Source organism: Calcarisporiella thermophila (genome assembly GCF_041956535.1).
Source record: "Calcarisporiella thermophila strain CBS 279.70 unplaced genomic scaffold VTP21scaffold_19, whole genome shotgun sequence".
Classification (NCBI taxonomy): domain Eukaryota; kingdom Fungi; phylum Calcarisporiellomycota; class Calcarisporiellomycetes; order Calcarisporiellales; family Calcarisporiellaceae; genus Calcarisporiella; species Calcarisporiella thermophila.
The window spans coordinates 95345-115386 of record NW_027192209.1 but is presented as its reverse complement, the minus strand read 5'-3'; the positions used below and the strand labels follow the sequence as shown (position 1 = coordinate 115386).

At 43.4% G+C, this 20042-nt stretch overlaps 9 protein-coding genes across 9 annotated transcripts; 6 read left to right on the top strand and 3 right to left on the bottom strand.

Moving 5' to 3' along the window:
* Positions 1–50: 50 nt before the first annotated feature.
* Positions 51–1759, top strand: VTP21DRAFT_3838 (uncharacterized protein; the record flags this gene model as incomplete). Its single annotated transcript, XM_069394182.1, has 7 exons — positions 51–93; positions 157–212; positions 276–475; positions 538–698; positions 771–860; positions 930–1018; positions 1079–1759. 7 exons carry the CDS (start codon positions 51–53, stop codon positions 1757–1759), a joined length of 1320 nt encoding a protein of 439 aa, XP_069248717.1.
* A 184-nt stretch (positions 1760–1943) lies between these two features.
* On the top strand, positions 1944–2312 carry VTP21DRAFT_3837 (uncharacterized protein; the record flags this gene model as incomplete). The annotated part of the gene is made up of 1 exon (XM_069394181.1): positions 1944–2312. The coding sequence occupies one exon, from the start codon at positions 1944–1946 to the stop codon at positions 2310–2312; it is 369 nt and encodes a 122-aa protein (XP_069248716.1).
* A 161-nt stretch (positions 2313–2473) lies between these two features.
* Positions 2474–4074, bottom strand: VTP21DRAFT_3836 (uncharacterized protein; the record flags this gene model as incomplete). Its single annotated transcript, XM_069394180.1, has 6 exons — positions 2474–2490; positions 2561–2597; positions 2659–3090; positions 3162–3821; positions 3902–3938; positions 4055–4074. The coding sequence occupies 6 exons, from the start codon at positions 4072–4074 to the stop codon at positions 2474–2476; spliced, it is 1203 nt and encodes a 400-aa protein (XP_069248715.1).
* A 514-nt stretch (positions 4075–4588) lies between these two features.
* Positions 4589–7254, top strand: VTP21DRAFT_3835 (uncharacterized protein; the record flags this gene model as incomplete). The annotated part of the gene is made up of 6 exons (XM_069394179.1): positions 4589–4612; positions 4682–4947; positions 5013–5153; positions 5217–6309; positions 6373–6898; positions 6962–7254. 6 exons carry the CDS (start codon positions 4589–4591, stop codon positions 7252–7254), a joined length of 2343 nt encoding a protein of 780 aa, XP_069248714.1.
* A 197-nt stretch (positions 7255–7451) lies between these two features.
* On the bottom strand, positions 7452–8088 carry VTP21DRAFT_3834 (uncharacterized protein; the record flags this gene model as incomplete). The annotated part of the gene is made up of 2 exons (XM_069394178.1): positions 7452–7717; positions 7809–8088. The coding sequence occupies 2 exons, from the start codon at positions 8086–8088 to the stop codon at positions 7452–7454; spliced, it is 546 nt and encodes a 181-aa protein (XP_069248713.1).
* A 490-nt stretch (positions 8089–8578) lies between these two features.
* Positions 8579–9325, bottom strand: VTP21DRAFT_3833 (uncharacterized protein; the record flags this gene model as incomplete). Its single annotated transcript, XM_069394177.1, has 2 exons — positions 8579–9195; positions 9250–9325. The coding sequence occupies 2 exons, from the start codon at positions 9323–9325 to the stop codon at positions 8579–8581; spliced, it is 693 nt and encodes a 230-aa protein (XP_069248712.1).
* A 318-nt stretch (positions 9326–9643) lies between these two features.
* Positions 9644–12965, top strand: VTP21DRAFT_3832 (uncharacterized protein; the record flags this gene model as incomplete). Its single annotated transcript, XM_069394176.1, has 9 exons — positions 9644–9752; positions 9921–10269; positions 10347–10511; positions 10583–10661; positions 10744–11015; positions 11078–11240; positions 11305–11995; positions 12071–12379; positions 12454–12965. The coding sequence occupies 9 exons, from the start codon at positions 9644–9646 to the stop codon at positions 12963–12965; spliced, it is 2649 nt and encodes an 882-aa protein (XP_069248711.1).
* Positions 12966–13636: 671 nt separating this feature from the next.
* On the top strand, positions 13637–16735 carry VTP21DRAFT_3831 (uncharacterized protein; the record flags this gene model as incomplete). The annotated part of the gene is made up of 2 exons (XM_069394175.1): positions 13637–15607; positions 15677–16735. 2 exons carry the CDS (start codon positions 13637–13639, stop codon positions 16733–16735), a joined length of 3030 nt encoding a protein of 1009 aa, XP_069248710.1.
* A 743-nt stretch (positions 16736–17478) lies between these two features.
* Positions 17479–19756, top strand: VTP21DRAFT_3830 (uncharacterized protein; the record flags this gene model as incomplete). Its single annotated transcript, XM_069394174.1, has 4 exons — positions 17479–17572; positions 17637–17716; positions 17800–17924; positions 18001–19756. The coding sequence occupies 4 exons, from the start codon at positions 17479–17481 to the stop codon at positions 19754–19756; spliced, it is 2055 nt and encodes a 684-aa protein (XP_069248709.1).
* Between the last annotated feature and the right edge of the window lie 286 nt (positions 19757–20042).

Sequence of the window (20042 nt, the reverse complement as noted above, 5' to 3'; positions counted from 1 at the left end):
TCGTAAAATTGATCGATTACTCATACTTCTCTCAATAATTATTCGATCGCATGGGAAACTCTAATGGACATTATGTTGACTTTTCGGAAGATGGTATGCTATTTTCAATCTCTCTTGAACTATTTTCTAATTTTGGACTGCCATTTTCAAATATAGTTAACCTTTCACAGTTTAAACTGCTCAAAGTTATTGGAAGAGGGACATTCGGAAAAGTATTTAGGTTAATAGAGTCTATCAATGATATGTTGCTCATATTGTTTCAATGCATCTCCTAGGTCCGCATAGTAGAGCGACGAGATACTAAAAAACTCTATGCGTTAAAATATATTTATAAGGCGGAATGCATACGGATGGATTGTGTTCGCAACATACTTCGGGAACGTGTTATGCTTGAGCATGTCAATCATCCATTTGTGTGCAATCTTAGATTTGCTTTTCAAGATGATGAATATATGTATATGTGCATGGATCTCATGTAAGTTGACATGTAAGTTCTTGTTATATTTTTATATATAATAAGGCTCTTACTATCTTTAGGCTGGGCGGCGACCTACGCTTCCATATCTGCCGAAGTAAATTTGACGAAGAAGTAGTGAAATTTTGGGTTGCCGAACTGGCATGCGCTGTGCGCTATCTCCATTCTAAGGGAATAGTACATAGAGATATAAAACCAGATAATGTTCTCCTTGACGAAGCAGGTATATAATGCAGTTTTACGGCTCAAGTCCAAACATAGAATATAATATCTCTTTTTGCTCCTTTATTAATAGGACATGTCCATTTGAGCGATTTTAATACAGCCGCAATTAATCATCACAATAGACCTTTGACATCTCATTCAGGAACAACAATATATATGGGTAGACTATAATTTTCTTTTTTTTTATATTTTCAAAGAAACCATCTCCAACTTAAATTCCATGTGATAGCACCAGAAGTGTTTCATGGCAAAGGATACGGCTCACACGTAGATTGGTGGTCATTAGGAGTTTTATTCTATGAGTGCATGTACGGGAAGGTAAAGATTTTTGGAAGCCACCGTTTTTCTGAGCTAGTATTTATTTGATGCATTTTGCAGAGACCATTCGAATATGAGAATATGGATGATTTCCGCAAAGCTATTACTATGTCTGATATAATTTATCCACCGAGAAATCCACCAATATCTCCTGAGTGCCTCTCCGCTATGCAAGGATTTCTTGAACGCGTGCCACAGAATCGACTTGGAGCCGCCCCTCCGGGCAAAGAAAACATCGCATTTCATAACTTGACCCAGCATCCTTTCTTTCAGACAATCGATTTCCATCTTTTAGAATCAAAACTTATTCCACCACCATTCCGCCCACCCTCTGAACGTGCAAATTATGATGCAACCTACGATCTCGAAGAACTACTTCTGGAAGACCGACCGCTCGATGGACGCTCAAATGGTCGGAGAGGCACGCGCAAAGCCAGAGCGATTGGAAACAAAAGTGCGGAGAGAGTTGAATGGGAAATGGAGTTGATTGATCGTGATTTTAAACTGTACGACTATTTGAAGAGGAGTGAGTTTGAAAAAGAGGTAGACCACGAAGGAGAAAACGAAACCGGATCAATACATGATGATTCTAAACGCAGTTTGAATGCGGATAATCCGGGCTCAAAGACGCAAGAGGAGGAGGATGAACCTGATAGGAATAATTCTTTAGTTATTCCTACGATCCGGCCACCACCACCTATTGTTACTGGAGTGGGTGGGCGGAAGATATCAAGAGAATAGATATTACTCGCCCTATTTAACCTTTTCTTTTACTGCGTAATACACTTGCTATAGACATCATTGAGTCTAATCAAATTTTCTGAGAGATTCCATCGAATTAATGGGTCTGAGTTTATAAATTTCGCAGCTCTCTACATTTTCGCTTCTCCACTCAAGATAATAAAAAGGTAAGGCATCGAATACAATGGCTCTCTTTCGTTCAATTTTCGAGGATTTCCGTTTGAGTCCACTACCAATCGATATTCTCGAAACCACGAATGAGTTTGTTATTACTACCGAAATTCCGGGTGTATCCGGCAATGACATTCATCTGTCAACGGCTGAAAATACGCTAACAATTCGAGCTGAGCGCAAAGAAAAACATGACGAAAAAGATCGACGTATCTCCGAGCGCTGGTATGGTTCAGTTTCACGGAGTATTCGTTTGCCTTCAAATGTGAAAAGCGAAAAAATAACGGCAGAATTAAAGGATGGTGTCCTTACCGTCATTGTTCCCAAAGGCGAGGCTTCGGGAACTAAGCACATCAAGATTGAGGAAAAAGCTAAGTTATAAAGTGTTCTGATGGTGTTTGTTTTTTTTTCGGTATGATTATTCTATCATTTGATATTTTTTTAAGATGCTAATGAAATAGCTATAGTATCGAGTGAAAAGTATTGTGTAGAAAAATAATATATATATATACTGTTTAATTAACATTATATTTTTTATAAAAATTAGATGAGATCGGCAACTATGATTAAAAAAATAAAAAGTAAATCGTTGACTGTATATGAGTGCATAGTAGCATAATAAATACTCACCGTTCATTGGCATTTCTTCGATTTGAGTGTTGTAGAACTATAAATGAATAAGTTGAATGAGTGTTGAAGTAATTCATAAAATCATTATTCCTTCCTACCTTTTCAATTTCTCGCATCATACCAGTGTCCTCAGTAGTCACAAAGTTAATACCTACACCCTTACGACCGAAACGACCACCACGACCAATACGGTGGATGTAGTTTTCTTTGTTGGTTGGGAGGTCGTAGTTAATAACAAGTGACACTTGTTGCACATCAATACCACGAGCCATCAAGTCGGTGGTGATGAGAACACGGGAAGAGCCCGAGCGGAATTCCTTCATAATGACTTCACGTTGAGACTGCTCCATGTCTCCGTGCATAGCAGAAACGGTGAATTCGCGCTCCTTCAGCTTGTCGGTAAGCCAATCGACCTTGCGACGGGTGTTGCAGAAAATAATGGCCTGAGTGATAGTGACAGTCTCATACAAGTCGCAGAGAGTATCAAGCTTCCACTCTTCTTTCTCAACTGCGATGTAGAATTGTTTAATCTAATAAAGAAATGAAAATATTAATAAACTGTTTTCTTATACCGGGACATTAGCAGTGCCGTTCTACTTACACCCTCGAGTGTGATTTCATCACGCTTGACAAGGATACGAATGGGGTCACGCATAAATTTGGTAGTAACTTCAAGCACATCCTGTGGCATCGTAGCCGACAGCAGCACCACCTGAGTGTTGGGAGGAAGGAGTTGGAACACATCATAAATTTGCTCCTTGAACCCGCGGGAAAGCATTTCATCGGCCTCATCCAACACGAACATCTTAATGTGATCGGTCTTAAGAGCACGACGATTGATCATATCGAATACACGACCTGGAGTTCCAACAACAACATGAACACCGGCCTCAAGACGCTTCATATCCTCACGCACATTGGTACCACCAATGCAAGCATGGCAATCAACATTCATGAAATCACCAAGCGCAATAACCACTTTCTGGATCTGTTGAGCAAGTTCACGAGTGGGAGCAAGGATAAGGGCTTGGCATTGGCTGATGCTCATATCAAGTTTTTGCAGGATGGAAATGGAGAAGGTGGCAGTCTTTCCAGTTCCGGATTGAGCTTGGGCAATTACATCATGACCCTTGATCACGGGCATGATTGCACGCTGCTGAATAGCAGAGGGACGCTCGAAACCATATGCATAAATACCACGGAGAAGCTCAGGCTTCAGTTCCATGTCATCGAAATTGTCGACAATTTGGTCCCAGTTAGACTAATAAAAAATGTTTGTATAAGTATGGTATATATAGCCCAAAGTCACTGGTAGGTTCATAATTCTAAAAGAATGCGCACCTCAATCTCGGTCTCGGGGACATCTTTGAATTCTTCACTATATTGTTGATAAGAAAAAGAATGAAAAAAATGAGCCAATAATCTCATAATGATTTTCGTTTTCAGAGAATTTTAAGCATCTCTAATTGATTAAAAACAAAAGCTTGAATTTACCGTCCAGCGTCGTTGCTCATGATGATATCTCTTCTCGTCAATTAATTGACACTCTTTGAAATATAGCTATAAGAGCGAAGAAAGTAAGAAAGGGGAGAAAAAATTATAAACAAAACTTTCACCCTTTTGCTGCTTGGATGTGGCAGAGCAAAAGTGTAAACAAATCCTCTCACACAGAAACCAATTCGAATTCAGCTCGCCCATTATTCTGTGCGATGGTTAAGTAAAAAAAGAGTAAGGACTTAAAGATCGTGTGGACAGTTTTTTTTTTACTGATGATGTTAAATTGATTATTCTTTTCTGCCATTTATTATTTTTTATCTTCTTCTATTATAACTTGTATACAAAATTTGTGCCATCCTCTTTGATAGTATTTGAATTTTGCCGCCTGGAACTTCAAAAAATTTCCACCCTCACTCATTTTTCCGACCCCCTTTGGATATTGTGTATTGCACAGTCTCTAGTTCCTTTTTATTCTTTTAGCATCCCATTACGTGTAAAATATTCTTCAATGTTTTTAGCGCTTTTCTGACGATGACAGAATCCACTTCGCTCGAAGTATGTATTTAATCTGCTTGGAATTTTTTCTCCATCCCATCATCTGATCTCTAACGTCATCCATTATAGCCTACCAACCAATCGAACAAGGACAATAAACTCGTTGATATTTCTGTGGACAATTCGGAAACTGCTAGACCAGATCAAGAAATGAATGCGGCATCAATACCTGACACTCCTGAGCAGACTCTCACTGAAGATGGACAGGATTCAACGTGCATATCTTCCAGCGGCGATCTTGACGGATTTCTACTTGCTGCACTGAAAAACCCTAAAGATCGTATGTTTTTACTTAAACTAGATCAGGAAATGGAACGCTTCATCTCAGATTCAAGGTTGTAACAATTTGAACATGGCTTTTGTCAGAATTGTATTAACTTTTCATTCGTTCTAAATGCAGCCGAACAAGACTCGATTTCCCTCAGATGAACTCTTACCATAGATTGATAGTCCACAGGGCTGCAGCTTATTTTAAATTATCTCACGTTGTCGATGGTACAAAGAAAGCAGTTGTATTGTATAAAAACGAGAATACGGAAATGTAGCTATATGTACACTATTTGTACATTGTATACCTTCCCTAATGTCTATCCCTAACCTATAGACCCTTCTTGCGCTTCACCGATTTGATGGAACAGGAGGATGTGCGTCAGGAAAAATCCTTCAAAATTATGCGACGTCATCCAACCACACATTCAGCTACTTCTACACAGCTTGCATCAAGCGATAACACAGAAAATTATTCCGAAGCAGAGAAAAAGCATATGACAATTGAGGAGAGAGAGGCCGCTTATGCCAAGGCTCGTGCTAGAATATTCAAAGACCTAGAGGAGAAGAAGTGCCCAGAATTAAATAATCACATTGAGAATGACCCTATCTCAGTGACAACCACCACCACAAACTCTCCCACTACTACAACCGCCACATCAGCCGACTTCTCTGAGGCTCCCTCGACAGATTCCGGTAAAGAAGATCGTGCTAGCACTGCTGCCACTAGTAATAAACCTCGCTCTTGGAATAATAAATACTCAGAACGACGGAGTCCAAAACCTCCTCATTCATGGTATCAGCATACAAGCTATCCACCAAGCCCTTATGGTGCACCTGCAGCTTCCGCAAGCCCTGTGATGTTAGCCCCAGTTGGTCAATATTCGCCATATTATACACCTGCGCCCCCTCAGGCGATGCGACCTTATGACTTTGGGAATGGCATGGTAATGCTGCAGCAACAAATGGGAACACTTGACATATCTTCTGGGCAATATATTTCTCAAGCACCACCACTCCCTCAACAGCATTTGAGCCCCGAATGGACTGGATCCTCTTATCGGCCCCAACAAGCAGCTGGAACAACAGTGGGATGGAGTGACAATGTTGCAGAAACTGGATATCTCGCCCAACCATTCTATCCGGGATTCGGATATCCTACCCCCCTACCTCCGCCGAATACTGTGACTCAAACAGCTGCCCCTTCTCAACAAAGTCAACAGGATGATGGAGACATGAAATCTGCAAACGAGCCGAGCTCACCATACACGAACCAACCCAATGTTCCATCTCCATACATGGCTCCCAACATCGTCCCCCGATCTCCTCATATGATGGCAAATCCGTCACCGACGGAAGAATGGGGAGGCCGAGCATCGACGCCAGGAAAAGAGGTGGCACGGGGAATGAGTGGAAACTCTAGCCCACAAGTAATTGAATACAACTTTTTATTTAGTCGAAGGTTTTGTTGACAAGCCGTTTTAATATACTAGTTTCCCTACAATCAGCGGTGGGATGCTCATGCAGCGCAGTCCGATTATCCTGCTACTCAATTTCCTATGTATATGATTCCCGCGATACCCGCTCCTTTAGCCGTCCAACCTCCAGGAGCGCCAATGGCGCGCCGCAGTCTCAGCGGCCCTACTCCCCTTTACCATTCTCATGCACACTACTCTCCGCAAGCAGACCCGAATGTTATCGGGGCGATGGGTGAGTATCCATTTCCCACGGTGGCCCCCTCATTCCATCGTGCACAGACACAACCAGCCCCCAGAACTCATCGCTCGCGACAATTGTTTGATCCGAGTCAACCTACCAAGACGCAAGTGCAGCAGCAAGGACAAAACAGAAGGAAGCCGAAGACCCCTCCCTCACCTGATGGGAGAGGAGGTAAGCGGTCACAGAATGGAGGAAGCGCAGGCGGAGGTGGAGGTGGAGGTGGCGGCAAAAGAAAGGATCCAAACCTTTTGTATGATTATTCGGTACAGATGCCATATGACGGGGTTAAACCCTCTGAAGGTAGATCGTATTATATTTAGAAATTTTACACAACCTATAACACTTTCTTCTTTCTTTACTAAGCAATCGAACCCCCTCGCCCGACTCATATCCTTGAACTCTACCAGTTTTCATCTGATGATTCGCTTGAGGATGTTGAGCTTCCTGGTGCGACTATTAAACACTCTAACAATAAGGTGCTTGCAGTGTTCAAGAGCTCTGCACTAGCTCAGGAAGTACTACAGAATCACACTAGTGAACGGTACAAATTACGTATGTGGAAACCTGTGGTTCGAGAGCCTGTCGACCAGCCGCCAATTGTCGTTACACACAAAAACGAAGGAGAAGCAACGGAGACAGCGAGAAGCAATAAATAAGAGTTTAAGTAATAGCTCTTTCTTTTATATATTTTATTTTTATTTTTATTTTTTTTATCAAATAAAAGAAGAATGGGAAAATATTTAGATCAGAGATATTTGACCTTACTCTTTTCCTGAAGTAAAGGAAATAAAGCGAGAAAATATTTTGTATATATTTCATTCTAGAAGATTAAAAGAAAATCCTTACAACAAATTTACGAAGACACATATCCTTTTCCAGAGTATCCCTCAGATGAAATACCAGAGATGGGGTTACTCTTCTGACCCTTCATGTACTCATTTGTAGCCTCTTGCCATTCCTTCGACAAAGTCTTAGGTGTCTCTTGACCCTTGGAACGGATCCAAGCGAACAAGGCGGTTGAGACGGCCAGCGAAGCAACGACTCCGAAGAAAACTTTGGTGCCGTGACCCTTCTCGAGGGGTTCACGCGGTCCATGGGGGCCAAAAGCAACCCAGTAAGCTACAGATTGTTCCAATCAGTGAGCAAAATGCAACGAGAAATTCAGATGAAATAGAAAACGGCCAGGTTTCAAAAATTAGTAGATGCTTACCGGCCTTTTTCTCTTCTAGCGACAACTTCGTCCAGTCATTCTTTTGGATTTCCTCTACCTGACGTGCAACCATACGCTGCTCATCGGAGGAAAGAGAACGCCAGCGAGCTTCAATATTGGCAATAGTAGGAGTAGAGGATGCCTGGCGGCGAGCGACCACTTGGCGGACAGCCGGACGAGAGATAATGGAACGGATCATTCTGGGAAAGTCGGTATTTGATGAACCGATACTGAAATGAAGAGAAATAACCCCTGGCACAGAAACGACTTTTGAAAACATTTGGTGACGTCGAAAGTGGCTAGAGAAATGAAATCGGTTGTTTACAGTGAGGTATTTTCGTGACTATATAAATGCTAACCGTTTAATTCGCGTTGTTAACTTTATCTCTTTCTTTGTATTTTTTTTCTAGGGTAAGTACTGTTATGATTTCTGCACATTTATTCCAAAATGAAAGATGAAAAATTCGGATGTTTGCGCTTTATCAGACAAACTGTGTTGAAATTCCACGAATATTTACTGCCTTCCTTCTGACATTTACCCCTTTTTTTGTAACTCGACATTAATAATCGGGCCTTTACTAATGCAAGGTTATATTTTATAGGTATTATCATTTTGTATCCATAGCGAGTCGTGCAGTAATGTCTGGAACATTCAAGCTCTAATTTAATAAATTTTATATATTTCAACTAAGACTATTAAAAGTTTGTTTATGTAAATTACACTGTAAAACTCAGGGGCAAATCTACTTAAATCTGCATATGCACACAAATTACCATAGTCCACCCGTTGTTAACAGAGACGAAATAACACCTAGGGTGGATACTATGATCACACAATTTACTATGCGGCCCTGATTTTTCGACTTGAGTATCTTAATAAAACTGAGATTGCGTAATCCCCATAACCCTCCTAGCACCATGTGATATATTCCTGCAGAAGCAGCAAGAATATACCCGGGATAAAATACCATCCCTTCATGGATTAAAATGTTACGAATTCCATACATGTCCATCCCTCCTGCTGGGACATCAGGACCAAATCGAGTGCCGAATGTATGCGGGATAATGAAAAAGGCCAAAAAATAACCCGCCCAATGGTGCAACTGGCGCGCCGAGGGCAGTTCAAGCAGTGGCCCGGCACGCTTTTCCTTCATTTTATCTTTATTCGCTTCGTCCAAGGACGCCTTTAATCGCCGACGTAGATATACCTTTGCGAAGCTCGAAACAATATGAACAAATGCACTGCCCGCCACCACTACCCCTTCTACGGCCGGATTCTGGTAGTAGGTGCGAAATACTTTGATCAAAGCATTTGCTCTATCGATGCTGATGTTGGCAGAGAGATGAGTGAGGAAATGAAGTGTGAGAAATGTTTGGAATGTTAAGCCTACAGTAATTCGAATTTGTCAATTGGCATAGAAATTGTCAGAAAGGTGATTACCAGAAGCTGCCTGAATTATGGTCAATGCCCTGCTAATGTTCCATTTCGAATGTGCTGAATTCTTTTCGGTCGACATAATGGAAGCAGTATTATGATTTTTTTCAGGTGAAAAGTACGCTATTTTCCAATTATGAAACACTCGGCAATTATGTCTTTGATAATGCAGCATAATATTGGTAGGACAGCATTAATAACAGTTTAAAAAATTAATAATTAAATACTGCAGAAAATGGCTCCGAGATGATTCATTCCTTTTTGACGTCGACAAAATTCGAAATTTATGCAGGGCTAATAAGCTGCGACCATCGCGGTCCGATATCCGTAGAGGCTGCTATATATTCTCTTTATTTTCCTAAAGTTTAGTATAGAAACGCTATTTACATTCTCCTCGAGTATGCCATCATTCGCCTGCAAACATAAAAAGTCGGGTGTCGACGGATTCACTTTGGCCGATGCTGAGCGTCATTACGCGCCTGATACCGTACTGGAGCCAGTGCATATTGGTATGTAAGGAGAGGATGTTTCCTCCATCAATTCCAGACTCTATGTCCGCATTGGAACATTAGCTTTTATTTTTGCAAAACAATATACAAAAGTGTATTTCTATTTCAGTTTCGAATCGTCTCGTGGACGGGATATTAATCTTTTACACCTTTATCATTCTCCTATAGACATCCATCTTCGCTTCGATGATCTTACCAGTCGTATCTGTAAAGCTAAGGTTACAACCACCTTTAAAAACAACAATCGTGTTGCAACCGCGAATGTTCACGACCGCTCGTCCATCATTCTTAACGCAATCGCTTTCGAAGACTTGAAAGTGTTGGATGAAAAAGTGAATCACACTTATGATGGAAAGCAGCTGCGCCTCGAGTGGGAAACCCCCTTTACTTCAGGCGAAGAGCGCAAGGTAACAGTCGAATACCTGACAGATAACCCTATTGCCGGGTTGTATTATTCGGCTCCAGATCAGACACCGTCGAAAGCACAGTTTGTAATCAGCGATCATGAAACTGAAAGGTAAGACGCGCAACTCAATTTTGTATAATTAGTTAAATTACGCGTTATTTTTTCTAAATTTTCTTCTAAACGCTTAGATGTCGCCACTGGCTCCCGTGCGTCGATTTCCCGATAGTACGAACCACACTTGCGTTTACTATTACTCATCCTGCAACCACCATTGCACTTGCTAACGGAAAGTTGATTGGGCAAGAATCCCAAGGGAATATGAAAATTACTCGCTGGCATTTAGATTGTCTTTGGTAGAAGAACCATATATTTTCTTAAAAAAGCGCAAACACCACTAATTAGTGCTAATACCAACTATCTTTAGCCCATCTTACCTGATTTGCTTTGCAGTTGGCGAGTTTGAGGAAGTGGATGATGGCGAAGTGGACGGGGTCCCTGTAAAAGTATATAATAATATATTAGCTCATATTCTCTCATATATATATCTGTAGTAATTATTAATACTGTTACCAATGATCGGTCTAGTATTATGCTGCTAAGGGAGTGCCCCATGCCGACATCCGCCGTAGTTTCGGAAAAACTCCAAAGATGATACGTTGGCTCACTGAAAAATTGAAGCAACCAATGCCTTGGCCAAAATATTATCAAATTGCGCTACCTAACATTTCTGGTGCCATGGAATGCATCTCACTTGTGACTTGGGCCGGCACAGTCCTCATGGACGAGCGCCTGGTAAAAGAGAGAGAAATGCTTATTGACGCAATCAATATTCATGAGATGGGTCATACTTATTTTGGGTAAGAGTACTGAAAGCTATCGATATTGAAAGAAGGAAAATTTTATGCTTTATGTTTGATAGTGATATGACTGTCATTCGTCATTTTGAACATGCTTGGCTAAAAGAGAGTTGGGCTACCTACATCGAAGTCCTGTATATCGAAGATCACAATACGATCGAGGATATGCGTTTCGAATTAATGCGAAATGCCGAACAATACTTTGACGAATGCAAGCGTTATCAAGTAATTTTTCGAAATTATCAACCACTAGGTTAGCTACTAATTACTAATTACTTCGTTTTAACAGCGCCCGATTGTGACAAATAAATATGATCATTCGTGGAAGATGTTTGATCAGCATCTTTATCCTGGAGGAGCTTGGCGCATTCATATGTTGCGCAAATTGCTCGGGGACGATGCTTTCTGGGCGGGTGTTCATAAATACCTCGAAGCACGCCGTTTCCAAACAGTCACGACCGAGCAATTCAAGCATTGCCTAGAAGACGCCTCTGGTCTCAATCTTACTCGCTTCTTTGATGAATGGATCTACTCTCCTGGATACCCCCAGCTCAAGGCTTCGTATGAACACTCCACACGCGATAATACTGTGCAAATTGCTTTTGAACAGACTCAACACCAGCCGAACACAAACGTGCCAAAAGTGTTCCATTTCGACTTGGATGTCGAGGTCATCGATGCTGAAGATAAAGTGTATTCCACTACAGTACGATTTGAAAACGAGAGGGCGGTGGCCGTTTTAAGGCTTGGCAATGCGAAGCCCGCACAAATCAGGGTTGATCCTGAAGGGAAAGTACTTTTCTCGTTGGAAGGTCTCCAGCCTGGTGAGGACATCTTGGAGGCAACAGCTAAGAACGCCAAGGACGTTTTTAACAGGTCCTGGGCATACGCACAATTAATTGGAGTGGGAAGCAGGGCTGCGCTGAAAAAAGTGAAGACACTTGTTGCAAATGAGCCATTCTACGGTGTTCGCGTTAAAGGTACTATACCAACTAACAAATTAAAAAATTCTTGATGCGTTTGTGATAATGTTTCCTGGATATTTTCTTGTTTAGTCGCGGAGACTCTCTCGTCCAATAAAAACGCATTCGGTCTCGAGATTCTAGGAGAGATGCTCCTTAACGAATCGGAGCCAATGGCGATGGCAAGCATTGCAACTTCATGCGGAATCAGAGATGAAAATCTCCGTCAAGCTTTACTTAGCTTCTTGCAACGAGAAGAACTACCTTATCGTGCGCACGCTGCCACTCTGCAAAGTCTGGCAGTACAGCAAAATCCAGAAGATTTGAAAATTATATTGGATGTTGCTAAGGATGATGGTTTGATCGGCCAACATGGGCTGATACGTGCTGGAGCCTTGCGAGGTAAGGATTACACACTTGCTATTTGAATATTATTGCCTTCAAAGCATAATTCAATTAATTTTCCCTTTAATTAGCCTTGGGAGTTCACCGCAGTTTTGAGGCATTCCAGTACCTCCTTACTCGCAAATCTCCCTCACTGGAGCCTTACAGCATTCGTTCCTATCTCCCCGGAGCCATTGGCTCAAGTGCCCGCCGCCAAGAGAAACGGCATCAACAGGAAGCTATTGAGATTCTCGTGGACATGCTCCGCGACCCCACAGAATCAGTGCGCATTAGCGCCGTCGAAGCTCTAGTGGAATTAGGTGCCACTCAAGCATTAGACGATATTGAAGCTGTTCGCGCAACATTACCAGCGCAAGAACATCCCTGGTTGAATAGACGTTTGAATGGCTTGCGGGCCTATTCAAGTGGCGGTTGGCTTGACTGGAGCAACACGATAATTCGTAGGGTGGAGGAGCTGGAGGGGAAGGTGCGAAAATTGGAGTCTAAAGTGCAGGAATATGAGGCCAAGGAGAGTGTAAAAGAGGAGGAGAAAGGCCAAGAGAAGAAAGAGGAGGAGAAAGATGGAAAAGCAAAGAAAGATTAGAACAGAAGTAATAGGGGAAAACTTGAGCTTAGCCTATACGAATTGATACTTTCGGGACAAAATAAACTACCTGTGCATGGCGTTTGTTATAAATTTAAATAGGCCTTAATGATTGAATACTCAGGATTGAAATAGTTTTAGAAATATTATAGTTGAATTTTCTTCTCTCTTCAAAAGAGACGTTTTCAGCTGTTGCTACCTGATTAGAGAACCGATATTAAACATTATTTGCCATATTAAACTCCCATATTTTCTGATGTTTGCACGTGTTTTATTCGGAAGCGTCAAATGTCGACTAATTCTTCTGTTATAAGCGTGCATTTGCATGTAAAAAGTGGGTTGGGTATATATCAAATAATAATGTGATAGGTATAATAACAAAGGTTGTGACGATAACATGCCTTATTGCCACTATTTGTTATTCAATTGGCATAATAATGAACACGCAAATTTGTTCTCCCTCGTGTGGTTATTTTAAAATGGCCGCCCCCAACAAGAGCATGGAAGCTCTGACCAGCACGTGCAAATTGAACTTGAGAATCTGGGAAGACCCTTAATTCTAAGAAGTGTTGGTCTGGCTAAATACTCCCTTTATAGACTTCCACCCTTTCCCCCCTCCACATAGAAAGGCAATCCCCTCAGAACAAAGGAGACAGACATAGGCTTGCTTAATGGATCGGTCTTCATGGTGGTCTCCAATTTTTACATCTTATTCTAATACCGCGAATTCGACAACAGTACAAAATATTTCCACCAATTCACCTGTTGATACAACGGTGCAGAGAGATGTACAATCCGAGCCTGCTATCTCAGTACTTGACTCCAACACTAATGCCTTGACTACTGAGCGGTTAGGCAAAGCTTTTGAAACGAAGCCGATTACTATTGAATCCCAACCCACCGTCGCATCCGCTACCCCACAGTCAACTTCTTTGGGATCAGCCCCATCATCGTATAAGTCGTGGCTATGGTGGAAGGAGTCCGGTGCCCGAAATGCGGCTGAATCGTCATCAATAGGGAAGGCGATAAACCTGATGCCTAATTCCACTTCAGAAACGAAAGAGCTACAGCCGCAGTCCAGTAAACCTACAAAACATCAAGAATCAGAACCGAGTACTCCTAAGCATATAGGCGAAATCGCATCACCCATAGTTCAACAATCATCACCGTATGCAAGAATTGCAGCATCAACTGTTTCTCTCCCTGCCAGACTTGACACACAGCAACCGCAGCCTAGAGTACAGCGCTCTATTTCATACTCTACTTCATCTTTTCAAGGGAAATATCCAAGCAAGTATCATAGACGATCTGCTCTAGTCACTTCCTCTCCTGCTTTTTCATCCACACCCACTTTTGTCAACCCTTCACCCAGTTCAACTCCCTCCAATACCTTCGAAGAGAGACGCCAGTCATCTGCACCACAAATGTCGGTTTTATCCTGGATGACTGGATCGCCTAAGAGTCGAGCTGAAGCAGAGGAAACGACTACGCTTGCTGCCCCTTTCCTCAGTTCGAGCCCAGCATCCGCAAGTGCGACGGAGAAGTTAGTCGAGAGTATGTGGCGGCATAAAAGGAATATATCGAACGAAACCGAGGGCGAAAGCAAAGATATAGTAAAGAAGAAAGAAGAATATACTCCACCATCTTCGATATCAGTAACGGCAGCCTCAGTGAACAGTGTATGCCAGGAAAATGGAGAATGTCTCGTAGAGGTCTCCCCCGGAACTGATATAAACAATCAGTCATATGTTGGCACCACTGAAGATACACAAAATCTTCCCGGAAATAGCATAGAGGAACCCTCCAATGGTTCTCCTAATCCTGCTAATACCGCCTGGTCCTGGATACCTATGTGGAAGTCTTCAAGTTCCAGCTCCAAGCCTGACCAAGATGGTGAAGAAACAAGCCCTCGTTCAAAGCCTAGCTCCATCAAAACAACATCACCTGAAGATAACCCAGATGATGTAAAGGGGCGACTAAGCGAGGGTTCAAGCATTCCCGTTGTCGACAAGGATTTCGTACAAAGTCAACAAGTGCATGATTCGAACACTAATGAATCAAAAGGAAATCCTAAACAAGATACTTCTTCCTCTTCTTCTACGTGGTGGCCATTTTCAAGCACAAAAACAAATTCACCTTCGTCCATTAATACCAAGAAAACTTCTGATCAGACCACTGTCTCCATAGACACAAGGACCAATGAGTTACCACTAAAGAGCGCGCGTGAACCAGGCAAGGATGAGGTAGTCATTGGAGAACACTCGAAGGATTCGCTCAAGAGTGGAAACAACCTGGGTGCTCCAACAGAGTTGAAGAAAGACAAATCTTCTTCGAAACCCCCGGTGGCAAAACCTCCTCAAGCTTCTTCACTCGGTTGGCTAGTTCCCTCCACAAAGCCATTGAGCAAAGACGCAAAAAACGTAATTTTACCAACATTTGAATCGCAATTTGGGGCCCCACCCACGCTTTCGCCATCACCGTCCAAGTCACTAGTGCAACACGCACTTCATGCATTCCATACCTATTTCTTTTCGGGTAAAAGACCAAAAAATCGCATCTCACGCTTCTTAGACGACATCACACGCACAAATCTGGATAAGCGGTTTGTTGTCATCGGAGTTCATGGGTGGTTCCCCACCAAAGTAAGCCTCTCGAACTTCTATTATATGCAGCAACTCTTATGTAATCGCCTTTTGTTATTCTTCTCTTAGCTGGTGAGATCAGTAATTGGTGAGCCCACAGGTACCTCGACGCGCTTCTGTGAGCTTATGGCACAAAGCCTCAATTTATACTTCCAGGAGGTCCATGGTGTCGACCTGCCGGAGAGTGCCATCACCCAAATCCCGCTCGAAGGTGAAGGCAAGGTGGAGGATCGAGTTGAGCTGCTCTATCGCAATCTTCTTCGCAGTGCCGCATGGTGTGATGCCATTGCGTCGGCAGATGCAATCTTGGTAGTAGCACACTCGCAAGGCACCCCAGTCTCAGCCATGCTCTTATCGCGTCTCATTCAGGAGGGTCGTATAGAGCCTCAGAGGCAAGCAATTTCGATGCTGGCCATGGCAGGGATAAGCCATGGACCCTTTCCCGCGTTGAAGGGGAATTTAATCGTGCGATATTTTGAGGCGGCGGCAGCCCGAGAACTATTTGAATTTATGGATTCTTCGACGACGATTGCTTCCAAGTTTCGCGAGGCATTATCCCACATACTACAGGTCGGGGTAAAGCTGACACTGGTTGGGTCGTTACAGGACCAGGTAGTGCCGCTATACTCTGCCATCATGCATGGAGCGAATCACCCCTCCATCCTACGTGCAGTATACATTGATGCCCATATATATCAGCACGATTTTCTTACCGAATTGATTGTTTTTGCTTTGCGCCTGCGGAATCGCGGGCTTCACGACCATGGCCTACTCGTTCATCTATCCGAAGTGTTAGCTGGGTCATTATACAGCGATCAATCCCATTCAACAATATATGAAGAGATTGGTGTATACACGCTTGCTATTCAATACCTTCTGGAAGCACCGAAGATCACCTGTCCCGCATCGGCCCCGGTGCTTAACGATTTCAAGGCTCGTTCACGAAGCAATCCCTTCTATCTACCTTGGGCCATGCGCGGAGTCATGGATGACGCAAACATCCTTGCTGATGAGGAGCTAAGAATAGAACTGGAAAAACTGCGAGAGTTATTCGAGCGTTGGGAGCCGTTGAGCGCTAAGTTAAAGGAGATTAAATTTAGGCTGGAGCCATTGAGGGCACGTTTATAACATTATAACACTAGATTTCTTAGCGAGAACACTGAGAATATCATTTAAAGGTTTTTTTTGTATAATACGCGAATTATGAATGAAGCATGTTTTCAGTTGTAGCAGGAGCCCTTTTTTTGTTTATTTTATTGTGTAAATTTTATTTTCCCTTTTTTCTCATTTATTATTTTTACTCATTGTCTTTTCCTTTTTTTACCAACAATTTTAAATTATTATATATAGCCTCTCCGGTCTAGAATTTAAGCGATATATGCTCGCTTTGTCTGTAAAATAAGTCAAATACTGGTTAAACATTCGCGACCATAAAACACCGCTACTACCACATCTGAAGTCGATGATATCAGATATGCTTTGTCGCCATAGATGGGAAGCTCAACCTGATACTCTCGGGTTGCGCCTCGATAATAGCCGTTGTTTGACCGATACTTTGGAAGTTCTCTCGGTATGACGACAATGTCAAGAGTGCATTTCCTATCCGGGGTTAGGGGCAGTAGTAACCTACGACATCACCACTCTTCTGAGTCCTAATTAAGCATCGGAGTGAAAACGTATGTTCATTTTAAACCCGATTGTAAGGTGACTGCATATTCATTTTGCTCCCGTGGTGAGTGGCGTTCCTTTCTCTTTTATATCAGGCTAAACCCCCAGTAAAATCTTCATTTTTCCCCCCTGCTTCGAAGACCCTTCCACAATTCTTATTTACCATTTTTCGCGTTATCAGAAGAAGACTTTAAATTAAAATAATGACCCAAAATCAGAATAAAGACTGGCTGTGCATTAACACTATTCGAACCCTTGCCGCTGATGTTGTGAGGAAAGCCGACAGTGGGCATCCAGGTGAGTACTTATAATGTCACGAAATAAGCCCAAGTTATACAAATGTGTACTACTCCCCATACAGGAGCACCTATGGGATGTGCGCCATTGGCACATGTGTTGTGGACAAACCATATTAATTGCGACCCTAGCGACCCTAGTTGGGTATATATTTGGATACACTTGTTTTGCCACAATTTCCACAATATTTCACTTATTTTTCTTTCTTTCTTATTATTTCATGATAGTACAACAGGGATAGATTTGTGCTCTCCAATGGGCATGCTTGTGCACTTCAGTATATTATGCTTCACTTTCTGGGCTATGATGTCACTATGGAAGACTTGAAGAGCTTCCGTCAGGTGGAAAGCAAGTGCGTAACTTTGCTGGATAGTATTCGATGTTTTTTTCCTTATTTCACTTACCATCCTTCTATTCCTCCCTGATAGAACTCCAGGTCACCCTGAGAACCATTTAACGCCCGGCGTTGAAGTGACCACTGGCCCACTGGGTCAAGGAGTCTCCAATGCAGTCGGCCTGGCAATTGCACGTGAGCATATGGCGGCAACTTACAATCGACCCGGGTTTGACTTGTTTGACCACCATGTCTACATGATCATGGGCGATGGCTGTCTTCAAGAAGGAATTGCATCGGAGGCTGCCTCGCTTGCTGGGCATCTTCAGCTGGGCAATTTGATAGCAATTTACGATGATAATAGTATCACGATTGATGGTGATACCGCGCTCTCATTCACAGAGGATGTATACAAACGGTTTGAAGCCTACGGTTGGCATTGCCAGGTGGTTGGAGATGGAGACAACGATATCTCAACCCTGAATCGCGCCATCGAAGAAGCGAAACGCGTCAAAGATAAACCGTCCATGATCAAGCTGCGCACCACCATTGGTTATGGATCGAAACTGCAAGGAAAAGAAAAAGTCCATGGTGCGCCACTCGATCCGGAGGACATCAAGGAGGTGAAGCGCAAACTTGGATTCGATCCTGAGCAATTTTTCCACGTTCCCCAGGCAACCTATGACCATTATCGAGCCTGCGCAGAGCGCGGGCGCAAAAAACACCAGGAGTGGAACCAACTCTTCGAGAAATATGCGCAGAAATATCCGAAGGAGGCGGAGGAAATCAAGCGACGACACAAGAATCAGCTGCCGCCCAACTGGGAGGCCGCATTGCCTCAGTTCAGCCCCAGCGATAAGGCGGTTGCAACCCGTAAGTTGTCGGAAACGGTGCTCACGAAGCTGGTCGGGGTCATCCCCGAGATGATTGGGGGCTCTGCCGATTTGACTGGATCTAACCTGACGCGCTGGCCGGATGCAGTCGACTTTCAGCCTCCCAGTACGAAGCTTGGCAACTACTCTGGGCGCTACCTGCGCTACGGAGTGCGTGAGCATGCCATGGCCGGTGTTATGAATGGAATGGCGGCTTATGGAGGGTTTATACCCTTCGGAGGCACTTTCCTTAACTTCCTTACCTATGCTTGGGGCGCTGCGCGCCTCTCTGCGCTGTCACAACTCGGGGTAATTTATGTGATGACCCACGATTCGATTGGTCTTGGGGAGGATGGGCCAACGCACCAGCCAATCGAAACTTTAGCGCTGTGCCGCGCAACACCCAACATGCTTGTACTTCGTCCCGCGGACGGCAATGAGACCAGCGGCTGCTATGCAATTGCGCTACGCAATCGCACGCGTCCTTCCGTCATATCCCTATCGCGTCAGAATCTTCCGCATCTCGAGGGCTCGTCGATCGAGAAGACGCTCCGAGGAGGATATGTACTACGGGACGTGGCGAATCCGCAGGTGATCCTCATCGGGACTGGTTCGGAAACTTCAATCTGTGTGGCCACTGCAGACGAGCTCGCCAAGCAAGGCCTGCAGGTCCGAGTCGTGTCGATGCCTTGCCAAGAGCTGTTCGAAGAGCAGCCCATCGAGTATCGCCGAGACGTTCTTGGCCACGGCATTCCGATAGTTTCGCTGGAGGCGCTGAGTCCATTTGGGTGGACTAGGTATGCGCATGCCCCCATCGGAATGAACACCTTTGGTTCGAGTGGACCCTACACCAAGGTGTATGAGCATTTCGGGTTCACGCCTCAGAATATCTCAAGGAAGGTGCGCCAGGTGGTGGATTACTACAAGGGACGCGAGGTTCCCGATCTGCTGGAAAAGCCTTGGGATACAAACTTGTAGTCTTTATTCGATTACAAATAACATGGCAGACAAACCAGACATCTGCTCTATCTTGTTTTATATGTGTGTGTAGGAGGATATAGCATCTGCAATGTTGCCAATAAAACTTCATGCTTGGTTTGAAATTGACAGGGGAGTGTTTATATCTTCGATATGGAAGGTGAAGGGTGCTTAATTTTCGATGCTGCGCCCGCCTAATTCTGGGTCCTTGACGGGTGTTGTACACGGACGTTCTTTGTTCCGCTCGGCTACGGGAATCGAATCCTTTTCTTGAAGCATATCTATA